The 22,137-nt window shown below is 40.8% G+C and overlaps 1 protein-coding gene across 6 annotated transcripts in view; it reads right to left on the reverse strand.

The window, feature by feature from the left end:
• The window catches only part of exoc6 (exocyst complex component 6), a 54,312-nt gene that overhangs the window by 21,314 nt on the left and 10,861 nt on the right, over positions 1-22,137 (reverse strand). For all 6 annotated transcript variants that reach the window (XM_005471222.4, XM_025909610.1, XM_025909611.1 and 3 more), the window contains exons 2-12: positions 11,644-11,815; positions 6,937-6,984; positions 6,699-6,789; positions 5,558-5,603; positions 4,743-4,796; positions 4,381-4,531; positions 4,137-4,295; positions 2,994-3,062; positions 2,005-2,088; positions 1,288-1,334; positions 1,068-1,188 (exon numbers count right to left, since the gene is read on the reverse strand). In XM_005471222.4, coding sequence (XP_005471279.1) covers positions 1,068-1,188; positions 1,288-1,334; positions 2,005-2,088; positions 2,994-3,062; positions 4,137-4,295; positions 4,381-4,531; positions 4,743-4,796; positions 5,558-5,603; positions 6,699-6,789; positions 6,937-6,984; positions 11,644-11,815 — 1,042 coding nt within the window. The remainder of the gene's footprint in view (positions 1-1,067; positions 1,189-1,287; positions 1,335-2,004; positions 2,089-2,993; positions 3,063-4,136; positions 4,296-4,380; positions 4,532-4,742; positions 4,797-5,557; positions 5,604-6,698; positions 6,790-6,936; positions 6,985-11,643; positions 11,816-22,137) is intronic.

Consider the following 22,137-nt stretch of genomic DNA (forward strand, 5'->3'; position numbering starts at 1 on the left):
TGTCCTGTTCCATGACCCACTTTGGGCCTCAGCTGTCAACACAGAGAGCCTCAAATTTGATCTTGAATACATACTGAAGTAACTGCACTGTATACTGTGTAAAGTTTTAACTAGGTATATATACATTTTTATAGGAAGTCTGTCAAAATGCCTACATGACAAACAAGTTAAGCCAGTGCATTAACAAAGGTCCTCATTTTTCCAGAGAGTAGGGTGATTTATAACCCTGAGAGCAGCACAGCTGAGAACCTCTCCTGAATAAGTATATGAACACAGCCTGAGACTGGACACTCAGTAGCAATGGCTGGCCTCTCCATCTGCTCAGACTCCAACAACCTTAAAAAATGACAAATTAAGTCTACTTCCACCATATCCAGACCAGTGATGAACGCAAATGTGTTTAAGTTGCGTTTTGTTGTCTATTGAAAGCATAATGTATTTATTTAACCCACACTGGGAGAATTTTACTCATGAAGTATATCATCTGCATGTGTTAGTTTTGCTTTTTGTTTTAAACAATCTGATGCAGCCTTGTTACTTTTAGCTGACCATGCACTCGCTGTAAGTGCAGGAGCCCGACAATGTGGACTTGCTTTTGTCAGAGCACAGCAGAGGGGCTGCGGGGCACAGAGGACACCAGGTCTTTGTTAATCTTCTCACCCATGCTGTGCAGCCTATTCTCCAGCCTGTTAGCATAATCCTCGGGGTCATTTACAACTGACAGGGCTCCAGCGGGCAGGAATATGCCTTCTTTATCTGCTGTTATTGTTGCAATCTGTCTCTCATTAAGGTCACAATGGCCTCCTCTTTGCCTGCATGTGTATGTGTGTTTTGACCTCTGCTCTTAATAGTGACATCATTAGTGTGTTTGTGGGTGTGCTGACCTGTGAGGGGTATATCATCCACTGAATGAAGGAACTATCATTTCTATTAACTCTCAACAGCATCCTTCCCATTCATAGTCAATGCCCTGCAGACATTAGAGGTGTGTGTGTGTGTGTGTGAGTGTGTGAGTGTGTGTGTGTGTGTGTGTGTGTGTGTGTGTGTGTGTGTGCGCGCGCGCCTACAGAGTGTGTCCGGAGAACAGCGATGATCTTGGACAGCGCCATGTTCCACAGTTCATCAGTAAAAGCTCTGGTCACCAGCCCTTGAGTGGCATGGAGGATATGGTCCTCCACAACAAAGAACCTGACCACACACACACACGCACACACACACACGCACACACAGATTTAGGTTCACAGTGAAACAAAACAGCCTGATGAGCATCTGAAAGCAACATCTTACCCTACAATCTGATTGAAGTATCTTCTGTAGCCTTCCACTGTCTCATGCTAAACACACACAAATAGACACAAAGCCATGTTAATACAGATGCAAACGTAACAGTCACCAGTAAGGCAAATATTGAAATAGGAGGGAGAAAAAATAAGTTAAAAGTTGTATTTCTGCAGCTCTTGTTCGGCATGGCTTTTGCTTTGTGACTTCATCCCAGGAACCACCGAGGCTCAAGCCTGCTGGGACCTGGAAACTGATGAACACCAGCACCGCTCTCCATAGTCAAGATATGGACTGAGATGGTGCCACCTATCTGAAATGTGCAGCTGCCCACATGGACAAGCCGAAAGCCAAATGACGGTGAGATGCACCGAGCATGCTAGTGGTAGCATCTTTGCTTATTCCTGATGTTATCCTAAAACTTTAAAATGTCCTTTATAACTTTTTAAATACAAAGTACAGCTGTTTATTTTTCCCCTGAAAAAACAGTAACAGTCATGGTTTTCTAAGCTTTGCCAGAGCTGGATCACAGCTCCTGTAGGGTCTGTGAGTAATCTATTTAGTAATATTAAGAAATACACAGGTTCTAGGAAAAATTAATACAAGGCAGACTGTGTTTAGTGCCATATAGAGTCACAATGAAAGCTCCACTGAAAAAACCCCGAGCGCTTGTCTGAATTTCATTCATATGCTTTACATGTATGTTAAAGCACTTGTGTTGCTCACCATGTTAGCCTGAGGCTGCAGAACTAGCCGGGCCTGTTTTTTCCTCTGTTTCCTGTAGTAGTTCTCAAATGTTTCTCGGTCACCCTGCACACACACAGATTACAGACATAGATCAATTAACTATATGACACTTTTTGATGTTACAAACCAGAACACTCAGGTATTATCAAATCCCTTTCCACAGACTGTCCTGGTCCTGGGTCTGGAGACTCGGTGGCTTTTAGTTTGCATTTCTTGCTTCTTTAGTGTTTTGGTGGTTTCTAGTTTTTGTTAGGTCCCTTGTGTTACTTCCAGTCATCCTTGTCTCTATGTTCATGTATTTCCTGTTTTACTTTGACAGTCCCATGTCCTGTTAGCGTTTATAGTTTTGCTCTCCTCCCGCGTCTCGTCATGTCTGTTTAGTCTCGGCTGCGTTCCCCTCCTGTTTCCTATTTCCTCATTATCCTCTGTGTATGTATGGTGTGTTTTCCTTTGTTCCTCGTCGGATCATCTGTCAGGTTTCATGTATTGTTTAGTCTTCCCAGTATAGGTTTTGTTAGCTCCGTGTTAGTCGTCCTTTGCTTTTGTTTGTTGTCGTGTTCACTAAAATAAAGTCTCGCTTTCTGTTCAACATCCACCTTCATCTCCGTTGTCTGCGTTTGGGTCCACACCTCACCTTTCTGTGTCTGAATTCCTGTCCTTTTTACCTGCTCTGGGCTTCATGGGGCTTGGGTAATAAACAGACCCGGCACTATTTTAGGTGACACAGAGGGGAGAGCTGAGACTCTTCTGAATGTGCAGCAGGATGTCTGATGTAATCAGAGGAATTGGAGCTGATCATGAAACAGCTGTGTCCGCTGTATTTCAGGGGTCAGGTTGGATGTTAGCACTATAATCTTGATTCCAGTTAATTAGCATAGCTGTCATTAGATAATCAAAATGCAATGAACAGAGAAATAAGGCAGACCAATGGATAGCATTAGTTAATGGCTTTCGCCACAGACACCTACCAACACAGTATAGATGTGTAGACACCTGTAGACGGGCGAGAAGTCCACCAGATCCTGAGCTGTAAGAATCTGTAAGAACACACACAAACAAATGGAATGTGCTTTCTATTTAACATAGAGCAGGGGTCCCCAACTCCAGGCCTCGAGGGCCGGTGTCCCTGCAGGTTTTAGATGTGTCCTTGATCCATCACAGCTGATTTAAATGGATAAATGACCTTCTCAACATGTCTTGAAGTTCTCCAGAGGCCTGGTAATGAACTAATCATGTGATTCAGGCGTATTCACCCAGGGTGAGATCTAAAACCTGCAGGACACCGGCCCTCGCGGACTGGATTGGGGACCCCTGACATAGAGCTTCACATACATTCATACTCTGATGGATGCATTGGAGAGCAACTGGGAATCATTATCTTGCCCAAGGATGTTTGGCACGCAGACTTGAACAGCCAGGGATCGAACCACGAACCTTAGCGGGTGACCTGCTTTACCTCCGGAGCTACAGTCGCCCCAACAAGTAACAACCATGCTTACAAAACTGTCTTATGTAATTATAGAAATTTTGTTACAGAATTCCTGATTATGCAGCATGACAAATGGATCACTTTGTAACTAATGACTGATTGTCAAACATCCACCTGCACATTTGTCATGTCTGATGAAAATATAATAACAGAAAACTAGAGAAGAATGAAGAACGATTGAGCAGCCAGGCAGCAGAATCTCAGGTGTTCACCTGTGGGTTAGCCTCACATAGAGCAGAGCTGCACATCAGAGCAGTACGAAGGAAAATTAACAGTAAAAAAGAGAAAAGGGTGGATGCACTGTTATCTGCTGAATTAAAAATTATATAAAGTACCTGAATTTGTTTTGTTAGATGAATCTGCTTTTATTTGGTAAGTAAAGGTGGGTGTACCAAGTTTATTATTTGTATCTCTGTCCAGAAGCAAAGCACTTTACTTTCAGTCGTTTAAGGAAAAGACGATCCTATAACAGTGGAAACTTTAATAATCTCTTCTTTTATATAAAAAAAAGATTTTGCATTGGAAAAAAGTTTGTATCTTTATGCTGTCAGTCAATGTTCTTTAAAAGACATCAGTACTTGATCATCACCGCCACATCAGATACACACACGTCTTTTCTCACCTCTTCATCAGCCTCATCATCTCCAGTGTCATCATCCATCAGCAGGCCGTTGGGAGTGTGAGCATGTGTTCGCTCATTGAGAGAGTACACGGGCTTGATGTAGTGGCCCATACTGGCCTGCTTGGCTACTGCACTATTAAAGGTCCTATGCTGCTGTGCCTGAAGACAAAAACACACATCAGTAATTTGACTTGTTTTTTCCCTGCTATGACCTGAATTATTTAAAAAGGAAAAAGATCTATACCTGTCTCATGGCAGTCTCTCCAACCTTGTCTGAATGCTTCCGAATGCTCTCCAGGAAGTCTTTGAGGTCTGACATGGAGATGTCTTTGATCTCCTCCCTCAGTCTGGGCAGATTTTCAGCCATGATCTGACAGAACCTGTACTGACTGACCCTGCAGGGATACACCAGAACTATGAAAAGAGAACAGCAGTCCCATCCAACATCATCTACATTCATTCAAAAAATCAATAAAGAAATACATTTTAAAAACCAGCACAGTGAAACAGCTGGCAGACTAACAGTCTGACACCTGTTAGCTTCTCATGTTGAGCCAACATTACTGTGACATTCTTTCAGCAGCCTTAATCGTATGATCCTCCTACCTTGGGATATAGACCTTCTCCAACTGCTCCATGGTTTTTAGTGCAGCATAATATCTGTAGACATAAACAGCACAGCATTAGTAATAATAACTCAGAACTATTGCTACTTATTAGAACCATTTAGCATTAAGTCTTCAAATGGACTTGGAAACTTAGTAGCAACACAAGGAATGATTAAACTAAGAAAACATTGTTTCTGTTGTCAAATGAATACACAGTAAGAAAGGCTCAGATCCTCCAGCTACACCTGGGGGACCCGCAGTGCTTTCAGGCCATCTGAAATATATAAATCAGAATCAGAATACTTTATTGATCCCTAGGGGAAATTATTTAACCCCTCCACTGAGCCCAGGGTCAACAGTAAATGTCTGAGGGAAGCACCCATCCCAATATAATGATAGTAAATAATAAATAACAACAATGTATGACCTATATCTGCATGTACATACACTGTACATCTACATACACTGCATGCAGCGGGGTATTTGGTATTTTCTTTTTATTGTCTATTCTGTAACTCCAAAGTATTTGGGGGTTTTTTTTTTATTCTGGGCACAAACGACAAGAGTTCAGTGTAAGGTCAGCATGCTGAGCTCCCATCATGATGCTGATACGCATGATCTAATTGATCTAATGGATCTAATTGGCGGTTCAAACTGTATTGTACACAAATGAACAGAAGACACTCATCAACTGTAAACGCTGTCAGGAGGAAGGAGAAAGTGCCAGGACGACAGCTTTCAGCCCTGATGGGGGCTGTGATTTTAGAACTGTAAACAAGGTCATACTGTGGTGAAATGCTTTATGATGGTTACCTTTTGGATTCCAGCTGCTCCTTTAACTTGCTGTACATTTCTAGCACTGCAAAGGGAGCGATGACAGGAAGCAGGATTAGTTTGATGGTTCACACATTTCAGTCAGTTTTGCTCATCACACATCACACTTACAGTGTTACCAGTGGGCTCCACTGCACTGCAGACCTCCACACTGATGCCCAGCACCTGATCTGTCACTGTTGCAGCAGCTTAGGTGCTATACAAGTTCCAATATTACATATATATTACATGCCAGATAAAAGCATGCATAAATAATTTTTACTTAATACCCAAAAACTAAGGTCACCTTCTTCAGCTTATGACGCTGGGCAGGCTGGAGGCGGTCACAGGACGCAATATTAAAATCTAAACAAACTGACTCAGTATCCACACACTGATGAAGAGTCAGTGAGGAATTTTACAAAACTCACCACAGTGGATTATAAACTACAGATGTGACTGAAGTGCAGACTTTTAGCTTTATTTCAAGGAGACTAAAACAAAGCATTGAATTAACTGTTTATGAGTTACAGCCATTTCTATCCAGTTTTCAGAGGCTGAAATGTAACTGAACTAGGGCTGCAACGATTCACTGAGTAATTTAAATAATTACATGATTATAAAAATGTCTTGCTTTGATGCTTCGTTTAACGCACAGCTCTGTAGCATGCCACTGTCACCACAGAACTGATTCTAAATGTTTTACTTGCATTTGGTAGATGTACACTGAACTCTCGTTGGGCCTCATTCACTAATATTTGGATATAAATATTGGATATAAATATTTTTATCCTGCACAAAAAACAACTGCATATGCAATATTCAGATTCATGAAATGTGCACTGGCCTATATTATTCTAACATTGCATGCATGTTATTGAAGACAAAATCTAAACCAGCAGGCTTATGCAATCTGCATCCAGTCTGCATCCAGTCTGCATCCAGTCTGCATCATGCCACATCTCCATTCCTTTGTATAAGGAATCACATGTAGCAGTGGAAACAGCGTTGTGACAGCTCATATTCAAACTATGAGTATATATATATAAAGACTCCTGAGGTCAGCCAGCTGGATAACACTGTTAGAAACTGAACTCCAAAATCAAAATCCTTCTCACTGAAGGAGAGGCAGCAGTAGTACCTGGTATACAGAGCTGGAGTTTCTCCACAGTGGTCGCCATGTTCCTCTGCTGGACCCGACAGCGAATCACCTCCTCTGTCTGAGCTGTCACCTGTGGGAGAGAACGCAGTGTTGGAGACAGTGAAAAAGAGGCACCACTGTTGATCACTGGGATAAAGTACAGTCATGTCTTATAGGGAACTCTCTTTGCAGTAAATGTACATGCAGATTTCTTCACAGGGGAACAGCATGGACGTACCTCCCTGCCTGCATCTTGTAGTCTTCGATTAGTGTCTGTCACTTGGCCCTTTGGAGAAAAGACACAAGTTTAATAATTTACATAACCTTAAATCATTTTACCGTTGATCTTCCACAAGATTTTATAATTCTACATAATCCATCATGTTTAAAAGAGCTCCTCTGTCCACAAACTCTGGGGAGCTACACTGGGTGACATGTTCCCTCCTCAAGATGAGCATACAGATCTCCTGTTTGAATAAGATCTGATAAAACTACTGTGACCACATGGTTTTTTAAATTACAGAGCATTCTTTAACATGTGAGGATATTTTTAAAGACTGGGGGCTTCAGAAGCTAACAGCATATTGTTGGTTTCAATACTATGGATTCAGAAATACTCATGTAAATGAATACTTTAAGTACTGTTATAACTATATTATTGTTGAAAGTCATTTTAGAACTTACAGTGGCTAAAATAAGTTTTCAAAGTAAATACGTTTCTAAAGATGTCCTTGACATGAAATTCTCACCAGATGTCGATAAGAACCCATCCAGTCTACACATGCAAGGAAATCAAACCATAGAGTAATAACGAGAAAGAGAGCGTTCCCCATAGTGAGACACAGAAGTGAATGTTTGAAAGAGAATATTTAGAGAAGCCTGTGAAATTCGGGCAGAATATAGTATGGTCTGACGAGATCAACACTAAACTCTCTGAATGCATTAATACACACCATGTATGGAGGTCAAACAGCCTCACCCCAAACACACCATACCAACAGTGAGGTTTGGAGGCGGGAACATCATGGCGTGGGACTGTTTTTCAGCATACGGCACCGGGACATTTCAAATAATTGCAGGAAGGATGAATGGAAAAATGTACCAAGACATTCTTGATAAATATCTGCTGTCATCTACGAGGATGATGAAGATGAAAGTTCATAGAAGGGAGCATTCAGGATTTTAAGACTGTGTAGAATCATTCTCACCAACAAAGTATTAAACAAATTGTAGTAACTCTTTTTAATACTTTCTTCTTGTGTCATTTCTCATTATTACACGTAATTTAAGGACATCTATTGATTGATTTCTTTGCATGTGTGGATTGGATGGTTTGTTACTGACATCCTGTGAGAATCTAACACCAATACCACCTTTAGAAATACATTTACCTAGAAAATTGGTGATATATTCAATATGCATGTTATGAATACTTCAGTGTTGGTTCTGCCATACTTGGTGTTGCATGTCTATTCTGCTCATCTCTTCATGCCCTCTTTTCCCTTTCTACAGCTGCTCAGCCTTGTGATCAGCTCATTGTCCATGTCCATTAACCAGGCAGTGGAGAACTGAGCCTATCGACTGTACACTGGGCCTTTCACAAAGTTTAATGGCTTGTGACAGGGTCTTTCTCACAGATTCAGTGACAAACTTTTCAATTCTAGATGGGGATTTTTGAACTCTTGGCTCTTGTCACATGGCTGAGAGCCATGACCCAATTGATCAGACAGCTTTTGGATGACAGTTATTTTAGTAAAGCTTCCAAAAAAGGGAGAACATCTACAGAATTTTAGTTTTTTATTGAGCGCACAGTCACAGGGTGCTGGACATGGAGTGAAAACTTCCTTGTTTTGATGTCAGTGGCTTCTATCTATTCCTGTGGCCACTTGATTATCCCACCAGGTATCTGACAGCCAGTAGGTGTTGACTGTCTGGATCTTTTTCATCCCATTCAGCTGACTCTTCAGGACTTTCCTGATCCTCTGCAGGTTCCCATTTTCTGTGAGATCACAAGTTACTTGTAGCCATCATCTATGTCTGCCTTCTGGTAGTGTAGTCCCCTTAGGTCTGACTACCTTCCCTCTCTTTGTTACATACAACTACACTTCTCCAGTCCAAATGACATTTCAAAGTCGTTGCTGTAGATCAGGGGTGCCCAATCCCAGTCCTCGAGAGCTACCGTCCTACAGCTTTTAGATGCATCCTTGGTCAGACACACCTGAATCAAATGAATGGCTTGTTATCAGGCCTTTGCCAAACTTGGTGGCATACAGAAGAGGTAATCAAACCATTTGATTCGGCTGTGTTGGAGTAGGGATGCATCTAAAAGCTGCAGGACAGTAGCTCTTGAGGACTGGGATTGGGCACCCCTGCTGTAGATCCTAGTGATATGAATGAGCAAATGAATGTCTCATTCACTCCTGGCATATAGCTTAATGTCATCCATATGATGGGTGATCATATGGATGACACAACATTTGCTCTATTTTGTACTCTTGTTGATGTCCTGGCTGAGAGGGTTCATCTCTCTGATTAATCCTGCACTTAATGCTGTTTGTGCAACTGGCTTGAAGTTGCCCCCACTGAATTGCTGGTGAAGTTCTAGGCATTCCAGGATCCATGTGTGATGCACTGAGTTGTATGCTTTCTTAAAATCAATCAAGGCAGTGCTCAGGTTCTTCAGTTTGTCAGTCTTGAATGACTGGTGTTTTGCCCCATTCAGTGTTTCTGGTTATTCCCTTCTGGGCCCTGATCATGTTTTGAACCATGTGCCTGTTCGTCTTAGCTGCTATGATGACTGATAGGAGCTTTCATGTTTTGGGTCTGAGGAAGGTCATTGACCAGTAGTTGGATGGGTCCCTTCTGCAGATCCTTGGGTGATCACGACTGTCCAGTCTTCAATTAGCCATCCTTGATGTGTCTAATCTTTTAGCAGCTGGTTCATTTGTGCGACACTCATGGAGAGCAGTTAGCTTCTTTAGCCAGTTTCCTGACATGATTCATATCAGGAAATGATGCTGTCCAACTCTTCATACTTGAGACTTTCTTAGACGTCTGACAGTGTGATGGTCACTGAGGCTTGTTCAGGGAGGTTACTGGAGTTTGCTCTTAGCTCCACCAGCCATATGTGTGTTGCATCCTTCTCCCATATGCTCCTCCAGTATTGCTCTGTCTCCAGCCTTGGTGGGGCTGTTCTCATATTGTTCCCCTGCCAATGAGACGCTGTGAGTCTTTGCTTGGCAGTTTCCAAGGCATCAGGTATGGACAACTTACTGTACTTCTTAGGAGGGAATCTCAGAGTGTAGAGATGTTATCTCCCCCCTGACCTGATGTCCTGGCTCCCCTTTGCCGTAGCATTTGTGCTGTTCTTCCTAAATCTCTAGTTGTGTTAGCAGTTGCTTCTTAAGGATGTTGAAACACTGAGCTACTAGCTGTTTTGCGGTTAGTCCAAATTTTGGGTTTCGAAGTATCCACAGGTCCCACATCCTCTTTATGCAACTCCATCTGCAGGGATTCCTTCCATAGTAGCATCCCAACAATGCACTGTATAATTTTGTGTTGTTTTATTTAGTCATATATGAATAAATAATTAAAACACACACAGACACACAAATATAAATATTTATGCGTTGTTGTTTTGTTGTATGGTAAAGACTGCCCAAGAAGTTGATTTGGTGTTGATAAGTGAAATTCTGATATTTTAGTCTGTTACTTTGTACTAATTAGCAGATATGTGTCTGTGCTTTGCACCCATACATTTTGGGAATGCACCTCACTAACCTTAGCTGATAACGGAGCACAGCACCATCTCTAAATATGCTCACTAGCTCCAAAACTAACATGATAACATGACTAATGTGGAGAAAAGTCTAATGTTGAGTCTTAAATGCAGAGTCCACAAAAAATTGGTGACCTCACTACATGTAGCAATCTACATCCATCCTTTATATGCAGTGTGTGATATTTGGCAGCAAAGAAACAGGTGAAAAATAGAGACATTGGCACAGTTACAGCCAACAGGGAGGATGGCTTTTCCAATATGGAACAGTGCTTGGGTCTCCTGGGCCAGACAAACCTGGTAAACCTGAGAGTGAGACGAAAGTTCAGAAGTAAGTCGTCCCAAAGACGGACTTCAACTTAGCTGCCTCGGACTGCAGCCTCAGTGAGCTCAGCATGTTATTTGCAGTGTCCTGCAGCTCCCAGCTTTTACACATAAAGCAATACAGGGACTACTGTTCCCAGCTGCAGTCCAAGATAGTGCCTTCAAGTCTGACTATCAGTGGGATGAACCTGGCTGTTTATCAAAAACGAAACTTTAAAATTGAAAAACTTGTTTAGACCAGAGGTCCCCAACCTTTTTTGCGCCACGGACCAGTTGATGTTTCCACAGACCGGCCTTTAAGGTGTTGCGGATAAATACAACAAAATAAAACCAGGACTGGTACCAAAAAAAAAAAAAAAAAGATGTATTCATAACACACGGGAAAAGACCCAGGGAAACCGAGTTAACGATAAAAATGATCAAAATAATCATAGAACCGATAAAAACCCTGAAAACCATAAATGTCACACCAGAGCCTCAACTTTCACATGTGACAATAAATAACTCCAAATCAAATCATCATTTGGTCAGGATTTTCTAAATGAAATCCAAGAAAGAACTGGGAACGTTAGCCTTGATCTGAAGTCACAGACTGTGCTGAGGATTTGGGCACAACCTGTGTGATCACAGCTTCACTGAATCCAGTAGGAAGATTTATGATTCAGATCATTGAGCACTGTCAGATTACCAATAATCCAAAAAACCTGCTGTAATTTTCTCTTCTTCACAATGCAGGAGTTCACACACCCACTGTTAAATTAAAAAGCCAATGCATAATAAAAGCGAACTCTCTTACTATCACCTCTAGGGGTCGCTAGTTATCTTTAAAGTAATCTCTCTTACCATCAATTTTTCTGCATCTGCACGGACTTTGAGGAGCTCTGTGATGGCATCCACAAACCCTTGGTGGTGAAAATTGCACATCTTTTCAATCTCACGGTCATGATTCCTTATCCTGGCATCAAGCTTTTCCATGAAGCGCTTGTGGGCATTGGGTTGGTCATCATAAATAGACCTGAAAGAGGAGTAGATGGGTAATAGTTTAACAAACAGCAGAAGAAAGAGGATAAAACATGAACAGAAAAATGAAAAAAAAAACAACCCTTTCTTATGTGTGTGCCAGTTTAGCTCAGTGGGTGAGCAGGTACCACATGGCTGAAACACAGCGGTTCGAGTCTGATCAGTGGCCCTGTGCTGCATGTGCTCAACCCCAGTCTCGCTCCACTAACCAATAAATGCAAAATTTTCACAGTTTTAATTCAAAAATTGTACTCGTTCAAACTCTCATAAAATTATAGAACCTGCACTGCTTTCCCAGGTCAACAGAGCCGCTCATCTTTCAGCTTCTGTATTTTTGTTCAAACGTGAGCTGAAATTACAAAAAATGTTGGATTTTTACACATTGGTGGGATAGTCATCTTGACCATATCTACATAATTAGGTGCACTGATTTGCTGCTATTCCATTTTTATTTATATCCTTAGAAGTATATATTTTTATATTATTGGAATTTAAATTCCAATCTTATCAGCCAGATGTACCAAGAGACACCCAAAGCAAAGTGTTAGTACTGTATCAAAGCTGATGCAAATTAGATTCCTTCATCCTTCATGAAACATTAGGAGCCTCCCTGTAAATGCTGGCTCTGGCCAATCAGCAAACGGTAGACTAAAACACAGCGGGACCAAAAGAACCAGAGTGGGAGCTTAAGGTAGCAATCCAAAGAAAGCACAAAGAGCTGGAGTAACAATACTGCAACAGGTGTAGAACTTTCAATTTCAAAACATACAGAATATTTCGTATTTGCTTTAACGGGCAGTCACCTTTCCTTTAATGAATTTAAGTCTAAAAAAATGACGTTTCCTGATTGCTTCTTGCACTGATCAGTTTTTGTTATTGTACATGGTGAATGTAAACATGTCATAGATACTTTTCCATGACATGTTTTGACAATTAAACTGAATTATTTCTGCCTTTCTATAAAAATCTAGCATGAGCACAACTGCATCACTTGTAAAAACTAATTAAGAGGAAGAGATCAGGAACATAACAAGGCAACTACAAAGTATTGTATGTTTCTGATATTTCCTGAACCAGGAGTGATAATAGCCATGCAGACTGCTTCTACAAACATTTGTGAGAAAAATGTGGGGCACTCTCCGGAGCTCAGTGAAGTCCAGTGTGGCATCGTGACAGGATGCCACATGTGCAACAAGTACAGCTGTGAAATTTCCTCACTAAATATTTCACAGTCAACTGTTAGAGGTATTATAATGAAGTGGAAGCAAATAGAAATGACAGCAACTCAGCCACAAAGTGGTAGGCGACGTGAAATCACAAAGGGAGGTGCGTAGTGCAGAGAGGTCAATCGCTACAGACCTCAAAACTTCATTTGTTGGAGAGCTTCATGGCCGAGCAGCTACATCCCAGCCTGACAACCCTGAGTTGGTGGCCCACAATACTGGCATAACCTTCCATTTAATGGAATTACTACGCCATCTAGTGACACTGAAGAGGAATAGCATGAGTATTGTTTTGAACCTACCAGTGAATCATTCAATTCACAACAACAGTCGCCTCAAGGCGCTTTATACTGTAAGGTAGACCCTACAATAATACATACAGAGAAAAACCCAACAATCATATGACCCCCTATGAGCAAGCACTTTGGCGACAGTGGGAAGGAAAAACTCCCTTTTAACAGGAAGAAACCTCCGGCAGAACCAGGCTCAGGGAGGGGCGGGGCCATCTGCTGTGATTGGTTGGGGTGAGAGAAGGAAAACAGGATAAAGACCTGCTGTGGAAGAGAGACAGAGATTAAATGCAGAGAAATGTATGCACACATACTGAGTGGAAATCCGAATTACTCCATGAATTGCGAATCACCAAGACCTCAAATAATAATTGTTCTGCAAAACTACTGTCAACCTGCAGCAACATGAACTGACATTGTTTAGAAAAACACACACCTGTGTATAAAGGCTCCCACAGTTTATCCTGCATGCCAAGACAAATACCAATCCATGAAGTGCTGAGAAAGAATCTGTGTAGATTAACAAACTGCAGTGAGGCAAAGGTGAGAAGTGTCTCATGGAAGCCTGTCCCCTTAAATAATGTGACAGGAAGTTACTCCAGCTCATTCTGCCACAAACATTTTCTCACAGTTGTAGGGTTTATTATCTTTGACACATACAGCTCTTAGCTTTTAGATTTTTCCATATTTCCAATAAAGACAAGGAATATTTTGAACCTGTTTTTAATTGAATTTCTCAGGTAAATTCCCCCCCGCACAAACACATCCTCCAAACACACACACCCATATTTTGCTCCATTGCGGTTTATTTCACACCTCAAACATTTAGTAAATGATTAAGCAAATACAAGTAAACGGCAATAAATTACAGGTAGTAATAAAATACACTACTAACTCTATTACGCTACGTCCACACCTACACGGGTATTTTTGAAAACTCTGTTTCTATGTGTTTGGGCTTTTCGTCAACACGTAAACGGCGTTGCGATTCACCGAAAACGGAGATTATTTAAAACTCCTTTTTTTGCGTTTACGTGTGGACGAGGATTACAGAGTTCGTCACGCAAAGTCAAAGGTATGTGCCTCTTTTCACGTCACGCTGTGCACCACGTTATTGTTTACATGAGATGGATTGCAGAATGGCAGATAGAGACAAAATACTGTTACTGTTAATCTATCTGCAGTTTTTACACGCTTACATATACACACGCAGTTACTGTCCCTGCATTTAGAAAGGCAGAGGCGTCATGGTGTGATTATTTTACGGGTAGTTGTTTTTTTCCTGTGTAATAATATTCAACAGTGTTATCAATACATTTTTCAAAAAATGTCTCTCTGTGCAAAATGGGTTTAAACACATAAACAGCTGTGGGATACTGTTTGTCCGTGATTTGAACCGGGGGAACAAATTACGACAGGATCAGCCTGATATTATTTGTATCCCACTGTAACTTTACTGCATAAAGAGCTAACATGTCCAAAATGTCAGGAGTAGTTAGTTATTACAAGAAGTGTTTGTGAACTAAAAATCAAGAATGTGGGATACTGTTTGTCTGTGATTTGGAGAGCCCAGCGCTGCTCCCGACGCAGGGAAACTAATTTTGCAGGGGAGACCTACCTTGGCACTTGTGCAGGTGAAGCCAAAGGGAAGATATGCTTCACCATATTTTCCTGTCTTTGGCTTGGAAGGAAGTTGGTTTGGAAACATATTCAGCGATGCTTCATCTCCTGGTTTGCGTTTGTGTGGGAGCCCCGTCAAAAACCTGTCCATTATGCTAGCAGTGTCCAAGCGTTCTTTTTTTTTTTTCTTTTCATACCGCGCCCCCCCTGCAATGGCTCTGCGCCCCCCCTAGGGGGCAGGCCCCACACTTTGGGAACCTCTGGTTTAAGTGTTGTTTTCAATAAACTGCATGTTCAAAAAATGTTTTGTCTTACTCCCATTTCTTCTTGTTGCATGTTTAAGCTCGATCAAAAAGATCAAAATATGATTTTTGACATTTCTTAAGTGATTTCTTAAGTGAAGGTGTATAAAGCATTCTGAGGGCTCAGGTATAAAAGGACCAGTCCAGTCCAACAAGTCTATCTCACAGGAAATTATATTAGTACATGTTGTGGTAAAAATTAAATAATGATCCCATCCATCTTCATCCGCTTTATCCGAGGCCGGGTCGCGGGGGCAGTAGCCTAAGCAGAGAAGCCCAGACCTCCCTCTCCCCAGCCACCTCCTCCAGCTTATCCAGGGGAACACCAAGGCGTTCCCAGGCCAGCCAAGAGATATAATCTCTCCAGCGTGTCCTGGGTCTGCCCCGGGGCCTCCTCCTGGTGGGACATGCCCGGAACACCTCACCCAGGAGGCGCCCAGGAGGCATCCTTGTCAGGTGCCCGAACCACCTCAGCTGGCTCCTTTCGATGTGGAGGAGCAGCGGCTCTACTCTGAGCCCCTCCCGGATGGCTGAACTTCTCACCCTATCTCTAAGGGAGAGGCCAGCCACCCTTTGGAGGAAGCTCATTTCTGCCGCTTGTATCCGCGATCTCGTTCTTTCGGTCACTACCCACAGCTCGTGGCCATAGGTGAGGGTAGGGACGTAGATCGACCGGTAAATTGAAAGCTTCGCTTTTACACTCAGCTCCCTCTTCACCACGACGGACCGGTGCAGCGTCCGCATCACTGCAGCTGCAGCACCAATCCGTCTGTCGATCTCCGGCTCCCTTCTCCCATCACTCATCACAAAGACCCCGAGATACTTGAACTCCTCCACTTGGGGCAGGAACTCATCCCCGACCCGGAGTGGGCACTCCACCCTTTTCCGGCTGAGAACCATGGCCTCAGATTTGGAGGTGCTGATCCTCATTCCCGCTGCTTCACACTCGGCTGCGAACCGTTCCAGTGCGAGCTGGAGGCCATCACCTGATGAAGCCAACAGAACCACATCATCCGCAAAAAGCAGAGATGAGATTCTGAGGCCACCGAAGTGAAGGCCCTCCGCCAAATAATGATCCTTAAACCCTAATTCTCAAAGTACTGCTTGCACAAAAACACCTTCATATAATACAATATTATTTTAAAGCCACCTCACCCAGGTCTAGGTTGCCTTGGGAAGCAACTGTAACAGTATTTAAACATCTGTCAAAAACTGCAATCTTCCCATCAGCTAAATATCCTTGATTGACAAAAAACAGCATTTAGCCTTTCATCCGTGACGTGTCTCTGCTGGGCTAAACATGTATTTAAATGGCGTTGCAACATCGGCCAATAAGCAAAGCTGCAGCTGTGCCAAAAAAAGCAACGCAACAAAGAAAATTATCTTCAGCAAAAGCAACCTCCAGTCAGATACTGATCTCGACACAGACATTCATCATTTTAAATGAAACTTGATCCATTTCATCCAAAGATTTATATTTGATAATTGCAGCAACTGTCACAGATTCACATTTAGGTGCTTTTCTTATGAAGACCTGAGCTGTTTATCTGCTTTCCACACAACCAGCTTAACAACAGTCTGATGGCTTTTTGTTATATTAAGAGCTATAGTTTCTTCAAAAACCATTTATGAATTTTAATCAACAACAACTTCCAGTGTAATTTAATCCAAGGGATCGTGTAGGGTTTGCATCCAGCCGTTTCACTATAATGAGACTCATGCAAGTAACAGTTTACTTCTTTTTATTTTTTTTTTATTTATGTGGAGGAATACACAAGAATTATTTTGCCAGTGAAACAAGAGTGGGAACTTTGAGCCTTTGACATACGCTGCTTCCCACAGCATATCATCACCTGCCATGGAACAATGGAGAAAAATCAGCCTGATGGCTAACTCTGACATGTTACAGTTTACGGCTGCCACGATTACATTGACTATCAAAATCGTCTACAACTAATTTAATAGTCGACCCGTCGTCTGAAGCTTTGTAAAATCCTGAACAACACAGGAATAAGCAGTAGGATTTAAGTGTATAATAACGGACTGAAACAGAAGATTCAATTCAATTTTATTTATACAGCGCCAAATCACAACAACAGTCGCCTCAAGGTGCTTTATACTGTAAGGTAGACATTACAATAATACATACAGAGAAAAACCCAACAATCATATGACCCCCTATGAGCAAGCACTTTGGCAAAAGTGGGAAGGAAAAACTCCCTTTTAACAGGAAGAAGATGGCCCACCATATCCCAGAATTCATAGCGCGGCTCAGCCAATTCCAGTTTCCAACAATGGCGGCCGCTACTTAGTTTTAATATTACTCTTTCTGGGTCACAAAATAAACTTTTAATATATTTTCAGGCGAGAATGTAGCTGTGTAAACTTCAAATATCTGCTCGGTTTATCAAGACATCACATATTTGCAAAATATGTTACCCACCAGCTCGATAGGTGACCGTCCTGTTATATTTTAGATTGCAAGGAGCAGACGGCGGAGTTCATCAAACTCCACCGAGACAATCTCCAAATTTCATTAAAAGTTTAATAAACTATCATCTTGTCTTTATTTTTAGTTAGCACATACCTGAAACACTTCCAGCTGTAAGCTAATGATAGTTATATAAGAGCAGATGCATGCTGGTGCAATAAGCTGTACGTTTTACATCCGATGGACGCATGATCTGATTAGTCGACTAATCGCAAAAATAATCGGTGACTAGTCGACTATCAAAATAATCGTTTGTGGCAGCCCTGATGGACAACCATCACAATTTTGCTTGGAGGAATCTCAAACTTTTCTACAGTCAGCTCAATCCAGACAGCAGTGTCTTGCCCCTGGTTGTGAGGCAGACGTTAATAAGCTCCCAGTCATCACTTATAAAAGTGGCAAGTCATCTGATGTTAGCACTACGTTGTTCTTCATTAGTACTATGAGATAAACAAATCCAGTTTGTTTTTTGGTTTTTAAATCAGACTTTTTCCTGGACAAACTCATGCGCTGTTTTTGTATTGGGCCAGTAACCATTTTCCAGTGTGGTGGATAAGTTCTGTTCTTCTTTGTCTAAGAAATTAATTCTGCATTTTATGTCACCCCCAGAGTTCAAAATACTGGTTCATTATTATAAAAACAGATATTTGTTCTTATATTTAAAAAAAATAATTAATGCCTAGGCTTTCCCCCAACAATTTAAGGTGAAGGGAGGACAAGGACAAGCAATGCACTCATTTTCAAACTGCTCCTTTCTTTAACTATCAAAGATTTATGTGTGGGTGCTTTTCTTGTGCAGACTTGAGCAGTTAAGCAATGTGAGAGATTATCAGCATCTATCTAAATTATTGTATGTGGAAAGCAGCAGGTTAGTGCTGATAAACAGGCATGGAAATCAACTGAAACACAGGTGCAAAGTCGCAGGGCTGCTTTACATACACCCTCCCACAGAAAAATCCCTTTTAACTGAAAACTTCCTCGGTCAGAGAATCATTCTCTTATGTACTAAAATAAACCTATTGAGAATATGCACTGTTGATAAAGTGTCTGTTATTTAATTTTAAAAAAGTCAAATTTATACAGTGAATGTCAAAATTAAGATATATATCTTTAAATAGAGTCACTCTCTAACCAGATCTATTAGTTTAGTCATGCAATATGACTTGTTTTTATTATTTTATTTTTACTGTTTAATTGAAACTGAGAAATATTTAGAAGGAACTTAGGTGCATACAGTCTTCAATAAAATATATGCAAAATATTTTGGTTTGATATCATTATTGTTATTAATATTTTTAGGGCTGCAGCTATTGATAATTTAATTAAACGATTAAACTATAGATTATTTCATCAATTAATCAAGTAATTGGATAAGAAAAATTTTAGTCTTATTAATGAGAAATAATAGATAGAGCTGGGCGATATAAGATTTTTTCATATCACGATATGTTTTTTTCATTTCAGGCGATAACGATATATATCACGATATAAGCCAAATAACTACATTTGTAAGATTTAAATCTACCGTTGCTCACAAGTAAAATGTGAAATAATCAGCAGCTTGTTTTGATTTAAATATTTATTTCCCATAATAAGTTCAACAGGGCAGATGTACTTAAGGAACATGAGACTTCAGTTTCAGATAAATAAAGGCAAATATTGCAAACTACACAAACGGCAGCCGCTAAAGCGTTTAAGTTTCAAAATAGAACAAACAAAACAGACTAAATTGTCAATTCCACTTAGAAACAAAATATTAATTCTAAAAATAAATCTTAGGTCGTTTTACAGAAGAACAAACAAAATTGACTAACTTTTGTCAATATCAAATAAACTGAGAACTAAAAGGAAATTCTCAATCTCTCCTTGTTGTATAGCTTAGCTTTTCAAACAGTTTTAACAGTTACTTTAGTCTGACAAAAGCCGAATGACGAATTAGCGCTTTCAGTCAGAGATTGAGCATGCACCGCTTTATTGTATTTCCAGACTTGCTTTCGGCACAATTTACAGTGCGCGCTACTCTGTTTTTTGTCAGACTTGAAATAGCCGAAATACCTTCACACTACGGAACTTCTGTGGCCCTTCTGTTCGACAAGCTCTCCGGCATTGGAACCATCATCTGTTTTTTCTTCGGTAACCTTCGCTCACGCTCTCGGTTGATTTTTCTCTAGTCGACTCGGCACACTCATTTCCTCCATTACCTGGGCAGCCCGGCTGGCTGCTTCCCAAACAAATACACATGTGTGCCTTGGCACTTGTGCTGTACGTAACAAGTCACGTGACGTGACGCTGCGGCTGTGATTGGTTCAGCTCTGCGCTACTTAATTTGGATTGGCTGTTCTTTTTTTTTCTTTTTTTTAAGAGGACAAGAGAGATGAGGTCTATCGCAATAGTTTAATTTTTCTATCGAGAAAAAGTTATTTTGCAATACATATCGTTATCGTTCTATCGCCCAGCTCTAATAATAGATATTAAAAAGAGAATGACTCTTTCAAAATGAACTGCTCATTGGTTTCCATTTTAGAAACTGCAATGTTTTTAGTTTCATTTTTAGTTTCAGGTTTCATTTGTCAAAAAAACACCAAAAAACACCAAACCTTTTCTATTTACGTGGCAAATTTAATGTTACTCTTAAAGAAAACTTTTTCTTAATTGCAAAAATATATAAATACTCTCAAGTAGAGTCAAAGTCAAATAAAATACAATAAATATGCAATCTGAGGCATAAAAAATAAATCTTTACTCTGAGTTTTTGTACACGTCTTTCTGCGTGTTTAAGTGTGCAGTGAATGAGTCAGTTTGTGTCACACAGTCCAGTGGCTCAGAGTTTGGTAGCCTATGTGCATTTTTATTGGCTTGTGATTTCTCACTGTGCAAAACGATAGATAGAGCAGCTACAAAGGTTGCTTTTCTTCACATCAGACTTCTTTGATCAGGTGCTTTGATGAAGGACTCCTGCTCACATTTTCCCAGTAAATGTTTTAATGGGTATCAAAGGAACAGCACTGCTGTTTTAGACGTTAGAAACACTTCTTCTTTCATTCAAACAAAGCTCACCTTCTCAGTAACAGCTCCGCCCCTTTTATCTTTGCATTGCGTAAAGAGACGCTTGTGAAAAAATTTCATACTTTTAAAAATTAGCACAACTTCATTGAGACAGTATTTATATTATTTCACTTTCAATCTGAAAAATGTTACGAAAACATTGAAATAAATATGGTCTGGTACACACCATGCTTCCCTTTAGACTCACCTCTCTTCCTTCCATGTAAAATAGGACGGCTGCTGTCAGCCTTTAGCAAGCTCAATAATCTAAGCTCTCTGTAATATCTCTATATTTACACAATGTCTGTGAAGGTTCTCAGTCATCCAGGTCATCGTAGTCTAAGGAGCTTGGAAAGAAGAGCGTCTGGGCAATTTTCTTTCTTTCAATTTTGTCATTTCTCCTCAACAGTTGCCCATAGTGGACCTCATCACAGCCACAGAAACCGCCATACGGATTAATAAATTATCACAAACAGAAGCAGAGCAAATCAGGATGAAAGTTTCAGCCACCCTCTCCAGTGCCAAAGTCCCTCCATCTAACCTCACAATACAAGAAAAGAAGGCCGTCGCTTCCCTGAGCAAAGACCACAACATCACACGCACCCACACACAACGGATTACCACAAAGATTACTACACTCCTCAGTGACAACTCCTACGAAGCCTTAAAACGAGACCCCACAAGCAGCTACAAAAAGAAAGTTATCGCTTACCTTCAAGACCTTGAAAAGGACGAAATCATTGACCATCCTGCATATTTCAAAATACTCTTGTACACATTTAAGGGGATTTGCCACGTTAATGCGGTTATGGCGTTAATGTCGTATTAACGAGATTAACAGCACTAGTTTTTTTACATCAGTGTTTGTTGATCAGGTGCTTTGATGAATGACTCCTGCTAGCTTTTTCCCAGTAAAGGCTTTAATGATGGTTACTGGGACAGTGCTGCTGCTTTGGACACTAGGAAAAAAAAATGTTTTCTTTCACTCAACCTGAGCGCACCTTCTCACTAACAGCACCACCTCTTTGCTCTTCGCAGTGTGACTCCAGTTCCATGGGCTTTGTGGGCTCAATGTTGTATGTATTCCTGGCAACTCATTTCAAAATTGACTAAATGGGGGGGAAACTATTTAGACTAACAGACTAGTTTAAAAGTAATAAACACTTAAATTTGGGGCACTTTTACTGGAATCTCCAAAACTGCCTGAGCAACTGCATTTCAAACTGTTAAGAAAATGTTGGACTTTAAAAGTTGCAAAAAGTCTATTTTTAATTACAGAATTACTTGATGAATCATTGCAGCCCTACACACACACACACTTTTTTTTGTTGTTGTTGTTTTTTAAA

The sequence above is a fragment of the Oreochromis niloticus genome, linkage group LG8 (assembly GCF_001858045.2).
Source record: "Oreochromis niloticus isolate F11D_XX linkage group LG8, O_niloticus_UMD_NMBU, whole genome shotgun sequence".
NCBI lineage: Eukaryota > Metazoa > Chordata > Actinopteri > Cichliformes > Cichlidae > Oreochromis > Oreochromis niloticus.